This window comes from Dendrobates tinctorius, unplaced genomic scaffold, assembly GCF_039654945.1.
Source record: "Dendrobates tinctorius isolate UK_male_01 unplaced genomic scaffold, ASM3965494v1 ptg000162l, whole genome shotgun sequence".
Classification (NCBI taxonomy): domain Eukaryota; kingdom Metazoa; phylum Chordata; class Amphibia; order Anura; family Dendrobatidae; genus Dendrobates; species Dendrobates tinctorius.
In genome coordinates this window covers 48,973,356-48,987,720 of record NW_027361829.1, presented here as the reverse complement: position 1 = coordinate 48,987,720, position 14,365 = coordinate 48,973,356, and the positions used below count along the sequence as shown (strand labels likewise).

At 44.8% G+C, this 14,365-nt stretch overlaps 1 protein-coding gene across 1 annotated transcript in view; it reads right to left on the bottom strand.

The window, feature by feature from the left end:
- SUGCT (succinyl-CoA:glutarate-CoA transferase) overlaps positions 1-7,523 on the bottom strand; it is a 1,606,806-nt gene extending 1,599,283 nt beyond the window's left edge. The window contains exon 1 of the mRNA XM_073550015.1: positions 7,255-7,523. Coding sequence (XP_073406116.1) covers positions 7,255-7,381 — 127 coding nt within the window. The 5' untranslated portion in view covers positions 7,382-7,523. The remainder of the gene's footprint in view (positions 1-7,254) is intronic.
- Positions 7,524-14,365: the final 6,842 nt, after the last annotated feature.

Sequence of the window (14,365 nt, the reverse complement as noted above, 5' to 3'; positions counted from 1 at the left end):
TCGGCGCCCCCCCCCGCAGCGCTGCTGATCGCATAGACGTACTATCCCGTCCCTGGTCATAGGGGCCCGGGTACCGTGGACGGGATAGTACGTCTCATGTCAGAGAGGGGTTAAAGTTACACTATTGATAACCGGGAAGCATGGGGGGTTCCAACAGTTTTGATGAAAAGCCACACTGGATACTGGATCCCATATGGCAATCATTAAAGTTGCACCTAAGTTAGTACGGTGAGTATGGAACTCACCAAGTGCGGGGGAAGTAAAAACTTCTTGCTATTGAACATATTACCTTTTGGCAGCGCTGCTTTCCAGCACGTTGCCACAAGTAAGTGACTTCACAATTCCCCCTTATTAACTAGATGAAGGCCTCATGCTATCACATCGATAGAGCGGTAATGTCACGATGGGGGCAGGCTTTGTAGCGTTGAGAATCTCTCCCCCCATGTGCTCACCCACCTATCCACTCTTTCCCCATGTGCTGACTTCTCCCGTCTGTGCTCTCTTCTTTGACCTGTCTACCCCATATGCTATCTCCCTTGTCTGTTGTCTCTCTCCTTCCTGAGCTGTCTTCTCCCCTCATGTGCTGTCCCGTTTGAGAAGACCCCTTTAATGTGACCGGCTTCCGCTGCCTGTAGACACGTTGCGCATATGCCACTGGGATTAGCCGAATTATTCACTGCGCCTGTGCGGAATTCGCGCAGGCGCAGTAAATCAGACGGCTGCAATCTTTGTGCACATATGCAAAACACAAGCTGCGGAGACACCATCACCATGGATGTTGATCTCCATGAGTTTATTCATCCTCATTTTTCACAGTCTTCTACTAGGCATTGCTCCTACTAGCCAGTTTCCAACTCCACACTGATGAGGGGCAATACCCCGAAATAGCTGTCTGTGGATGGATACCATGTTTTGGCATAGGTGGTTTCCTTCATTGGAGACTGCCGTTCCCGTGGTTGTTCCTTCCCGGGGAAAGACCTGACCTGGCTAGTCATTGCTTGCGTTGGAGAAACATGTGATGGTGTCTCCGCAGCTTGTGTTTTGCATATGTTTACATATTTCCCATAAGGGATGGGGGTATTGCTCTAGACTCACTGTGTTGACAAACATGTGATGGTGTCTCCGCAGTGTTGGATGTTGATCTCCATGAGTTCATTCATCCTCATTTTTCACAGTCTTCTACTAGGCATTGCTCCTACTGGCCAGTTTCCTACTCCACACTGATGAGGGGCAATACCCCGAAACAGCTGTCTGTAGATGGATAACCCCAGCGGCCACCGGGGGCAAAACCAGAACTAAAGCAAGTACAGTGTAATAACCCCTGCGGGTCCCTAGCATATATCCACCAAGACCCATAGTGGTCTGTAAAGTGCAAAGTGCCATATAGAGGAAAAAATCCCCATGCTGGTAATCACATATAACATGAGCACATACCCATTTAATCGCCTGTTCACAGAATCCATAGAGTCTGACGCACGTTTCGCCTTTTTAGCTTTTTCAAGGAAATTGTGTGGCACTTTGCACTTTACAGACCACTATGGGTCTAGGTGGATATATGCTTATTTGCTGATATATTTTTGCACTTTACCATTACCTGTATCCATTCCTTTGTTCCTGTTTTTGTGTGTATTTCACTTGGGTATACATTCCTTCCTCTTACTTGTATTTTGTTTGTCTATTTATCTATGATATGAATTTACTTAATAAAATTTATTTTTTATTTATGATATATCTCTCTTTGTGAGTGGTGTGCTCAGGATACTTTGTATCCACTTTTTGGTCTTTTTATTTATATAGCTCTAACATATTCCGCAGCGCTTTACAGTTTTCACTCATTATCATCGCTGTCTCCTTTGGGGCTCACAATCTAAATTCCCTATCAGTTTGTCTGTGGAGTGTGGGAGGAAACCGGAGTACCCGGATGAAACCCACGCAAACACGGGGAGAACATACAAACTCCTTGCAGATGTTGATATGTGTATTGTGGTACAGTAAAGGGTGTTTTACTGGATGGGAGATACATTTCTCCCAGCAGATTAATGTTTGGCAGGGTTATTCCCTAAAGACAGGACCTGCGATGATGTCATGGTCACGTGATCAGCCCATGTGATGTCTACCTCACTTGTAGGAGGGGTTATGGGCTATGTAATGGAGGTTGGTATGGGGCACATAGTGAGTGTGTCTGGAAGTTACAGGAACTTGGCTGGACTTAGCCTGAACTTGTATACAGGATCCCCGTGCTGCAGGACTATAGCAGCAAGACTCTCAACAACCCTGGGAATGGCACCTGGCGGATGCCGCAGGACCTGGCAGCCGCTTAGTTAAGCCCGTCCCGTGCAAGGAGTGAGTCTGGGACCAGTGGTTCTCCAAGCTGGAGTACATTTATGTTTTTCCCTTATTTTCTGTTAACCTGCTGTTTGCAACATGACATTAAACCACTGAAATTGGACTGTGTGTTGCCTCGTTACAGCCGCCCTGCCATTACCTACCAGAGCGAATCCCTACAGTATGTTCAGAATATGCACATTAAGCACTTCCGATGCATGCACTTAACACAGTTAGCACTCCTGGCACAATGATGTACTGTTGTGTCATTTTAAGGAACTTGAAAAATGGAGCAGTAACTACCATAATCTCAAAATATTAAGAGTCTTTAATATAGTCATATAAATATTAAAATACAGACATGTATATAGTACAACATATAATAATACGAAACAGAGAGGTATTTGAACACAAGCTGGGAATGCCAGATGACAAAAACATCCTACTTAGTGGAATGGATATAAATGGGCTAGGGAGTGAAGAGTACTAACTCCCAGATTGAAATTATATCCCTAAGTCTATAGTACATTGCCATGGAAAAGTTTCCTTAAGTCTCCATGTAACAATATTCTCTGTAGTAAATCCCTAAAATCATAGTAGCAATATCTTATGAGCGGATCCAGGCATATGGGACAAAATTGTGGCATGCAGATAAGGTAATTAGGGGTTAATCTTACCCATATCCGTGACCACGTGTAGGAACACGCCCTACACTTTGCGTTCTAAGCAGGTCGCTGCATCGTCAAAACGACGCATGTGGACGCATCCGCATACATCTGCATGGCCTGTGTACCCAATGTTAAAGATAGGTATGCAGGCCGCATACAGACGTAGGGGGAGCTGACAGGAGGAGGTGCGGTAGTGGGCGGAACTTCATGGAGGAACTCCGCAGCCCTCCGCAGCTCTGCCAAATGTTAGTGTGAAACTAGCCTAACCTCCGCACTAATCCGTACCTCCCACTCCCGACTCCAAGACTTCTCCCACGCAGCGTCAATGCTCTGGAATGCTCTACCCGAAATTAGGACTATCCACAATTTGCACAGTTTTAGGCGCTCCCTCAAAACGCATCTGTTCAGAGCGGCCTATCACATTCACTAATCAGTCATTTTATGTGTAAGTGTGCGTGTGTAGCCCAGTCACTATATCCATCTATCGCTCACTCCATCAAGATGGCTGGACCATCATTGTAAATACACACCTGTACTTTGTATCTCCCCCACCTCATTGTAGATTGTAAGCTCTCACGAGCAGGGTTGCTTTATTTTGCTTTATTTATTGTATTGCTAACGTTGTTACTTATGACTTGTGTTTGAAAGTGTTAAACTGTAAAGCGCTGCGGAATACGTTGGCGCTATATAAAGATTATTATTATGTAAGGTGGCATTTACACTGGCCAATAAGGATCAAGCGCTCCTAGGAATGCTGGTATACCAATTATCCGGATGTCTTAATTGGCTGCCAATCACACAACGCTCAAATGATTTTTAGACTGGGTTCACACAAGCATATTTCACAGTCCGTATATATGAACCGCAATGCCCAGACTGACCACCTCTCTCCTAACCTCAAGTTCCTTCCGCCTCATAGACACATATGAGGCTGTAAGTTCAGACTGTGAAATACGCTTGTGTGAACCCGGCCTTTATCTGCCTTAAAAATCATCATTCTTGGCAGCCAATACCAAGTGTAAATATGTGCTGTGACATAATAATATTATATGTGCACAGAAACATGGTGTTAATCGCTCTGTGCACATGGAAGTGCGGGTGGCCTGTCTAAGCAGGCTATTAAACGACAGCCAATCAGCTTACAGGTAGCCGACTAACGGTCATTTAATAGCCAAGGAGGATAAAAGGCTTACAGCCCTGTACTACTAATATACTAAAAAAATCTTTTTAAGAGTAAAAAAAGGTAATAAAAACACAAAAATCTGCATTATTTTAATAAAAGAGGTTTTATTATGTTTAATATAGGGAAAAAAAGAGAAAAATAATTATTTATCCCTAAAGGTGAATGATGGAAAAACAAAACAAAATAAAAACACAATAAAAAGTGATCAGAAAGTAAACTAAGAAAGTACTAATAAAAATAAAATCCAGCAAAACATAAGCCCTCACACATTGTGCCTACAAGTTATGACGACTTGAGATGGGCATACCTGAACAGGAAAGTTCGGGGTCCCTACCGAACACCTTGTGTTCGTGCATGACAGCGCAAGAAACACTGGCAGCTCTGATCGGCAGTAAGATTATTACGTCGGTCAGAGAGCTGCAGCTTATAGCGGTCACAGGCGTCAGCTGATGATAGTACTACTCCCATCAGCCTACACCTCCTGCCGCTAATAACTGCGAAAGCAGATGGCGGCTGATGGGGAGTAGTAATGGATAGTCATCTTATAGATGTTTTTCCATTACTAACCTGTGGGCTTGAAGTCAGCAGCCATAAAATAGCTGACATCACCCCCACAACCATTACCGCACTTGCCACCACACCAGGGCAAGTGGGAAGTGGGCAAAGCACCAGAACTGGCACATCTAATAATTGAACCTTTTCTGGGGTGGCTGCGGCCTACTATTTTTAGAAATATCCATGGCCCGTTACCAGCCTGAGTATAACAGCCCCAGCTATCCACTTTAGCTTGGCTGGTTGTCAAAAACGGTTGGAGGCCACGCATTTTTTTTTTACTATTTATTTAAATAATTATAAAAAATGGCTTGTGTACTCCTCTGTTCTTAATAACCAACCATGATAAAGTTGACAGCTGAGGGTTGCAGCACTCAGCTGTCAGTTTTGTCAGCGATGGTTATCAAAAATAGAGCAGACCCCATGAAAAAAATGTTATTTATTCATTGCGCAAGTGCTGACTGATGAATAGTTTCATCAGCGGCGCCTGATCTCGCTGTTATCAGCAACAGCAAGCGAACGCTGATTGGAGTTGTACTCATCAGCCGACGCCTGACAGAGTGGGAACTGCAGCTCTGACCGGCGGTAATAATCTTGCCACAAATCATATGTGTTTGCTGCGCTGTCATGACAGCGTGGCAAATAACGGATATTCGGGCCCCCATTCATCTGAATGAGGTCCGGGTACCGTTCTGGTACCCGAACCAAACTTTTTTTTAGATGTTCGGCCGAACCCTCCAGACCTGAACATCCAGGGGTATGCACATCACTAATGACAACACAACAAACTAAAAAAATTATACTTTTTTTTAAAGTGATTTCATGGTACAAAAGTAGTAAAACATAAAATACAATATAAACCTGCTACTGCCACAAAGAAGACATGAATGTAAAATATACTGGGCAGTGAAAGCTGTGATAAGAAAAAAAAATTGCAACTGCTGTTTTTTGTTTATCCTGCTTCCTAAAAAGTGGAATAAAGATGGTGCATGCAAAAATAACAGCTTGTCCAGCAAAACCAAACATTATAGCTTTTAAAATACAGTGATACAAAAGAACAAATATTTACAGGGAAAAAGTAGTAAAGTATTTGGGAACTGTTTGGTATCAGTGTATTCACACTGATTACAAGAATACAATTAACAGCAAAGAAAATGGAGCAACATTTTATATGTAAAAGACCAAGAGTGGAATTGCTGGTTTTTTACCATCCCGTTATATGTCCATAAGGCTGTGTGCCCACGGAAGCGTTTTTGAAGCGTTTGTCACAAACAAAATGCTTCAAAAACGCATACAAGAAGCATCCCATCCATTTTAAATGAATTCCGCACTTTTTGTGCACATTGATGCATTTTTTTCCGCGAAAAAAAACACTTTGTGGTAAAAAAAATGCAGCGTGCTCATTAATTCCGCGGAAAAGTCAGCGTTTTTAGCTATTTTCTATGAGTCAGAAGACGCACGGAAAAAACGCATCAAAAACGCGCGGAAATAAAATGCGTGTGGGAAGGAGTCCGGTTTTGAAGCAGAAATTTTCTGCACACGTGGGCACATAGCCTAAATGTTAGAAAGATTGGAAGCTATCCCCTCTACGTGAGATAACTTCCCGATTGCTGAGGGTATGACTGCTGGGACCCTCCAGATCCCGAGAACCAGGCCGTGTGTGAACAGAGTGGTGGTCAAACATTGGCTCCATCCATTCTGCAGTCCGCTGAGTGGCTCCCATATGAATAGAGCACATGATCAACCACACGCGCCCTGGTTTTCTGGATTGGTGGTGGTCCCAGCGATCGGAGTGCTAGCCCCTATCTGGAGAATAGGGCACAATTTGAAATCTTGAAAATACTCGTTCAATAAGGCGCTGTGCTCACGATCAGGAATTGCATCGTTTTAGACGCAGTGTATTTTCGCTGCGATGTAATTGCCGCACTTGTGTTTAGGTACATGCGGATTTATCCCATGTAATGACATTTTAGTACCGAAACGCCAAATCGCTACTACTTATGACCGGGGGCACGCAGACTTAGGCCTGTTTCACATTTCAGTTTTTTTACGTCAGCTGCAAACCGCCAAAGTGTGAAAAAACGGATCAGTTTCTTGGATGGATCCGCTGCAGCAGCTAAGTGCCTGAAATTTAAAGGACCAGAGGTCTGGAAAAGGAGAGAGAGAATTCAAACGGATCCGTCAAAAAAATGGATGCAATGGACGACCATCAGTCAAAATCCGCCGCTAATGCAAGTCTATGGGGAAAAAAACGGATCCACCAAAAAAATGGCAGATCCGCTTTTTTATAAAAACGGCAGATTCTGACTGACAACTGAAGTGTGAAACAGGCCTAGAAGTTAATCAACATGTCCTCAAAGTGGTGCCAACAAAACCCTCATGTATCATCATGACAAAAGTAAAAAAAAAAAAGTTACAGCTGTAGGAATGCAGTGCTGAATGGGTTAAAAATCGCTGCGTGACCTGAGCCCGAGCTGCTTATAGATTTGCCAGCAGAGTAATGTGCTAAACACTAGTGCCCTGTACCTGGCTGGCAGTGCCCCCTCAGCTGGGTGCACACAGGGTGCTGGGTGTAGAGGGAGGCTCCACGCTGCGCCCTCGCCACCATGTTGCTCCTCCTCACGGCCTCCGAAGCGCGCAGTGCTGGGTGCATGGCCGGGTGCTCTGGTGGGACAGTGCCGCACGGTCCGGAACCGATCAGCCTGACGGTGTGAGGAGGACACGCGAGAACCCGGGAGTGCCGTGGGAGGGCACTGAGGAGGAGGAGGGGAGCCTGTGCCGGCCAGTGACTAGTCTGCATGTAGCCGGCCCGCCGTAGGGAGCTCTGTGCTGTGGTAGAACTGTGGCCCTCACCAGGCGGGGGGCTCTGTGGTGTGGTAGACCTGTGGCGCTCACCAGGCGGGGGGCTCTGTGGTGTGAAGGAGGTCAGTATGACAGACGCACTGGTGTGAAAAGCCATCATGTTGGGCACGGTTCACACATGGACTACAAAAGGGACCATTTGGTCTCTGAGTGACATTATGTGTGATTGCCACAGAGAAAGAAAAGGAGGCATGGGCACAAGTAGTTTCATTATATGTGATTGCCACAGAGACAGAAAAGGAGGCATGGGCACAAGTAGTTTCATTATATGTGATTGCCACAGAGACAGAAAAGGAGGCATGGGCACAAGTAGTTTCATTATGTGTGATTGCCACAGAGACAGAAAAGGAGGCATGGGCACAAGTAGTTTCATTATATGTGATTGCCACAGAGACAGAAAAGGAGGCATGGGCACAAGTAGTTTCATTATGTGTGATTGCCACAGAGACAGAAAAGGAGGCATGGGCACAAGTAGTTTCATTATGTGTGATTGCCACAGAGACAGAAAAGGAGGCATGGGCACAAGTAGTTTCATTATATGTGATTGCCACAGAGAAAGAAAAGGAGGCATGGGCACAAGTAGTTTCATTATGTGTGATTGCCACAGAGACAGAAAAGGAGGCATGGGCACAAGTAGTTTCATTATGTGTGATTGCCACAGAGAAAGAAAAGGAGGCATGGGCACAAGTAGTTTCATTATGTGTGGCAGTGTTTGTTGCTCTTTTTCACTCTTCTTCCAGAAGTAGTAAAGCAATAAACTCACTACAAACTGCATTTCTGGCCCGCTTCTTGTCTGAAATACGGTAGCTTCAGCTTCAGGTGTGCCATTCTGTGAAGGAAGGAAAACTAATGTCAGCTCTTCCAAAGGTAAAACACAAACAATAAAGTGTTTTTATCTTACACTGGCTTTCTGTACTCCAGTCTTAGCATCTTGTAAGAGGCATTTTTATACTTTCATTTTTTTTCTTTGAATAGCCATAATTTATCCTAAAGTCAACATAGCCGTATGTGGGGTTCTTTTCTGTGGGACTAGTTGTTTTGAATAACTTGAATCATAAAACATTAGAGTAGGAAGGGACCTCCAGGGTCATCGGGTCTAACTCCCCACTCAGGGCAGGATTCACTAAACCATCTCAGACACATGTCTGTCCAGACCCTATTTGAAGACTTCCATTGAAGGAGGACTCGTCACCTCTCGTGGCAGCCTGTTCCACACATTGATCACCCTCATTATAAAAAAAAATATTCTAATACATATCTGTATCTTCTCCCATTCAGTTTCATTCCATTGCTTCTCGAGTTTCCATGTGCAAATGAGAATAAGGATGATCTCTCTACACTGTGACAGCCCTTCAGATATTTGTAGACAGCTATTAATTCTCTTTTTTAGTCTTCTTTTTTTGCAAGCTAAATATTCCCAGATCCTGTAGGACATACTTTGCAGTCCGCTCACCATCTTGGTAGCTCTTCTCTGAACTTGCTCCAGTTTTTCAATGTTTTTTGTAAAATGTGGTGCCCAGGAACTGGACACAGTAATCCAGATGAGGCCTGACCAAGGAGGAGTAGAGGGGGATTACTTCACACAGGGTCGGACTGGCCCACCAGGGCCCCCAGCCAGTGGCATGTCTCTAATAGCAGCAAACCCAGCTGCTATGGGGCCTGTGAGTCAAAGGAGCCCACACAGTGCCAATGGAGCAGCAGCCGGAGACAGAGGCCTGTCCTCACTGCTAAAGAGAAATGAATATTCGCGCTTCCCCACGCCCCATGGGAGTGGAGAGGAATGAATATTCATTTCACTTTAATAGCGGGCACTGTTAGCCCCAGGCATGTAAAGCTGGTGCGGCTGCATCGGGGCCCCAGAGATGGGCTCCTGCAGGGCGGCTAACACTGAGGGCAATTGGCAGGGAGCGATCCCTGCAGGGATCCGATGCCATCCTGCCCAGCGCTTCCTGTCTGACGCAGAAGCGCAGCTGGATGACATCATCATTCAGCGTGCGGCTGTTTCAGAGAGAAAGCTGCCAGGATGTGCTGTGGCTGCAGGGAGCGTGCGGAGAGGTGAGTGGTGCTGTGTGCATGCGTGTGTGAATGAGTGGTCCGGTGCTGCGTCTATATGTGCGTGTGTATGTATTGGAGAGGGCAATGATGTGGGTGATGGAGAGAGCAGCGATGGGGTAGTGGAAAGGACAATTGGGTGGTGGGGAGGAGGCAATGATGTAAGTGGTAGAATGGGCAATGATGGGGTGGTGGAGGAAAATGCAATGATGGTTGTGGTGGGTGGTAGGCAATAATGGAGGTGTTTGAATGGGGTATGGTGGGGGAGGAAGCAATGATAGAGATGGTGGAAAAGGCAATGATGGGGTGGTGGGGGGAAGACAATTATGGGTGTGATGGAAAGGACAATGGTGGTGGGGGAGGAGGCAATAGGCAATGACGGAGTTGGTGGAATATGCAATCATGGGGGTGGTGAGGGAGAAAGCAATGATGGAGGTGGTGGAAAGGGCAATGATGGGGTGGGTGAGAAGGCAATGATGGGATTGGGGGGAGAACAATGATGGAGGTGGAGGGGGGCTGCATGATGCCCTATGAGGGGGCAGCATTATACCCTATGAGGGGGGCTGCATTATACCCTATGAGGGGGGCTACATTATATTCTGTGTGGGGGCTGCATTATATTCTGGGGGCTACATTATGCCGTATGAGGGAGCTACATTATATTCTATGGTGGGCTGCATTATACCTTATGAGGAGGTAGCATTATGTTTTGTGGGGGTCTGCATTATATTCTATTAGGGGGACTACTTTATATTCTCCGAGTGGGCTACCCCAACTCCTACATAATTAAGATGTTTACTACCTTATATTATACCCTGATATTAGCTTGTTGTACCACACAATTGCTGGTCTTGTATTTATTTCTATGTAGCTACATAGTGCGCCCCAAGAATGATTTTCTCTGGTGGGCCCAAGGTTCTCCAGTCTGACACTGACTTCACGTGATCTAGACACTAGGCTTATATACTGCATGTTACAGAACCCCCCCCAGCACCCCGCATAGGAGATGTATGCCCTTAATGCAGCAACTGACCGGCTGCGACCCCCTAGGCAGAGGTAAACGAGATATCCCACTTCGAACCTCCCCCCACCTTTGTAAATCCCACGGCTATTGTAATGTACGTCTGGAGTCTTAATTGGAGCCTGTTATCTACTGGCATGGCACACATTGATTGTCCTGCCCTCTGTATGTATATATATTCTGAGACCGATGAGTAAAATGTTGTCACACTGGAAATACATGGAGTAGCAGTGATCTTTTATATATTCCCATGTTACAAAGCCTTTCGAACCAGAGTCCTTCATTCAGAAGTGAGGAAAAGCAGAGTGAACCTCCTGAGAAACGGGGTGGTAATGTAAGAGGCATTACAGCACAGAAGACCCTGTTACACTGGTGGCAGACAGCGGGATATGATACCCCGTCTATAGGAGTAAAGGACTGAATGGAAAACAACTACCAGAAGTTAAAGAGGAATACATTAAAAGACCTGGTGGAAGTTCGAGGATTAATCGCCAGCAACAAAACAAAAGCGGATTTGATAGCAGCCATCATGGAACACGACAGTGCAGCGCCCCCCAATGTGAACGTGGAAGAGACTGAATTCCAGAGGGAGGTAAAGAGCAGGCTGGCGTTCTATGGCCCAAACCCTGCAGTAGAGATCGTACGAGAGGTGTTGGCTGGTGTGCGTACTGATCTGAAGGAAAAGATGGCAGAGCGGACCAGGATAGAGCTAGCCAAGATGGAGATGGCAGAGCGGAGAGAGGAGAGTCAGCGAGCAGGGGGAGCTCTGGCCTCCACCCAGGTACCGTCAGCAGTAAGCCACAAAAAAATCCAGTATAATGCCTTCCGACAGTTGGGGGAGGCAGAGGAAGACATTGATGGCTTTCTGCAGGACTTTGAGTGGCAGTGTGCCCTTCAAGTGAAGCCGGAGGATTGGGTTCAGGTTCTGGCCAGCAAGGTACCTGATGATAACTGCATGGACTATGAGCGGGTCAAAGAAGTGATCTTGGCCCAGTATGCGCTGACACCAGAGGCATACTGCCAAAAGTTCCGCGGACTTATAAAACAGGTAACAGATCCCCACGCTGAATGGGCCTGTAAACTACGGCGATGAGAAATTGGAAACGGTCTTAGGAGCACAGGGAAGAGACTCAGACAAGAGATGGGGTTAAATCACAACGCGTTTCGACGGAGGAGCCGTCTTCATCAGGTGGAAGTTTATTAATGACATAGGGGATGGGGTATTTAAATGGGAAGCAGCCAGTCAAAACAGTCATATTATGATAGTGACATGTTATGACAAGATGACATCATATATTATAATAAAAAAATGATTATTATTATTTGCACCCCCAAATGTCTAAGGCTACTTTCACACTTGCGTTTTTTTGCTGCGCATTTTTTGTGCACACAAACGCATGAAAAAAAGCATCATGCGTTTGTGTGCTTTTTTTTGCGGGTTTTGGTGCTTTTTTTTAAAAAAAAGCATGCGTTTTTTGCGCATACGTGCACATTACAATGCGCACGTATGCGCACCCATAGACTTTAATGGGTGTTTTGCTGTAAAAAAAACGCATTGCGTGCGCATGCTTTTATGGGAGGCAAGTCGGACGCACAAAAAATGCAACAGGATGCATTTTGTGCGCCCGAGCGCACACTGCAAAAAAACGCATGCGCATACAAACGCGTACGTGCGCATATGTATGCGCACATATGCGCACCCATGTTAAAGTATAGTGGAAAAAACACATGCGATTTTTGCACTAAAAAGCAGCGCAAAAAAACGCAAGTGTGAAACCAGCCTAAACCGCACGTTACGGAACCTTGTTGCACCAAGCAGCACCATCTTGAGTTCAGGCTCCCTATCCTCTCTCCCAATTTCTCTGAACCCTGGTTGCTATGCATGTAGAGCCCCAAAATGTCTTTGCTGCACCTCTATTTTAAATGGGGTACATGAATTTAAATCCAACACTACAGGTACCTCATATAAAATCAATGTTCATGTTAACTGTCAATCCATTTTTGTGGTATACTTGATTGAATGTGCTTGCGGCCTACAGTACGTAGGTCGAACCATACAAACGATGCATGCTAGATTGAACAAGCATCGACAGAATATCCTAAATGGCTTTCTCCTGCACAGCCTTTCTAAACATTTTTTAACTGTGCATCAAAAAAATCCAAAAACTTTGAAACTAACGATTATTGACCACATACCTGATACCGTGGCTGATCACTTCAACAGTTTAATCATTAGAGAAAGCTTTTGGATATTCAAGCTTGGCACACTTTCCCCTGAAGGTCTGAATTTAACTATTGATTAAGTGACCAGATAACTATTTGCCTTTTTATCATCAGTGCGTTTTACCTAGATGATATTGTTTACATGCTTTTATCATTAATATGGGTTCTCGCTTTTTTATTGGTCTTTTTACTGGTCTACTAACCTGTTAATAATTTTATTCATTTTTATCTGTATTATTTTATTGCTCCTTTTTGCACATTTTATACATTTAAAACTTGTTTACCTCATGCTGTTTTATCTCACGTTTTATATAGGTTGTTTTTATCTTTTTTTAATATAATATATGATGTCATCTTGTCATGACATGTAATTATCATAACATGTGACTGTTTTGACTGTTGTGATTGGCTGTTTCCCATTTAAATACCCCATCCCCTATAGTTGTGGCCAAAAGTATTGACACCCCTGCAATTCTGTCAGATAATACTCAGTTTCTTCCTGAAAATGATTGTAATCACAAATTATTTGGTATTATTATCTTCATTTAATTTGTCTTAAATGAAAAAACACAAAAGAGAATGAAGCAAAAAGCAAAACATTGATCATTTCACACAAAACTCCAAAAAAGGGTCAGACAAAAGTATTGGCACCCTCAGCCTAAAACTTGGTTGCACAACCTTTAGCCAAAATAACTGCGACCAACCGCTTCCGGTAACCATCAATGAGTTTCTTACAATGCTCTGCTGGAACTTTAGACCATTCTTCTTTGGCAAACTGCTCCAGGTCCCTGATATTTGAAGGGTGCCTTCTCCAAACTGCCATTTTTAGATCTCTCCACAGGTGTTCTATGGGATTCAGGTCTGGACTCATTGCTGGCCACCTTAGAAGTCTCCAGTGCTTTCTGTCAAACCATTTTCTAGTGCTTTTTGGAGTGTGTTTTGGGTCATTGTCCTGCTGGAAGACCCATGACCTCTGAGGGAGACCCAGCTTTCTCACACTGGGCCCTACATTATGCTGAAAAATTTGTTGGTAGTCTTCAGACTTCATAATGCCATGCACACGGTCAAGCAGTCCAGTGCCAGAGGCAGCAAAGCAACCCCGAAACATCAGGGAACCTCCGCCATGTTTGACTGTAGGGACAGTGTTTTTTTCTTTGAATGCCTCTTTTTTTTCTCCTGTAAACTCTATGTTGATGCCATTGCCCAAAAAGCTCTACTTTTGTCTCATCTGACCAGAGAACATTCTTCCAAAACGTTTTAGGCTTTTTCAGGTAAGTTTTGGCAAACTCCAGCCTGGCTTTTTTATGTCTCGGGGTAAGAAGTGGGGTTTTCCTGGGTCTCCTACCATACAGTCCCTTTTCATTCAGATGCCGATGGATAGTACGGGTTGACACTGTTGTACCCTCGGACTGCAGGGCAGCTTGAACTTGTTTGGATGTTAGTCGAGGTTCTTTATCCAACATCCGCACAATCTTGCCT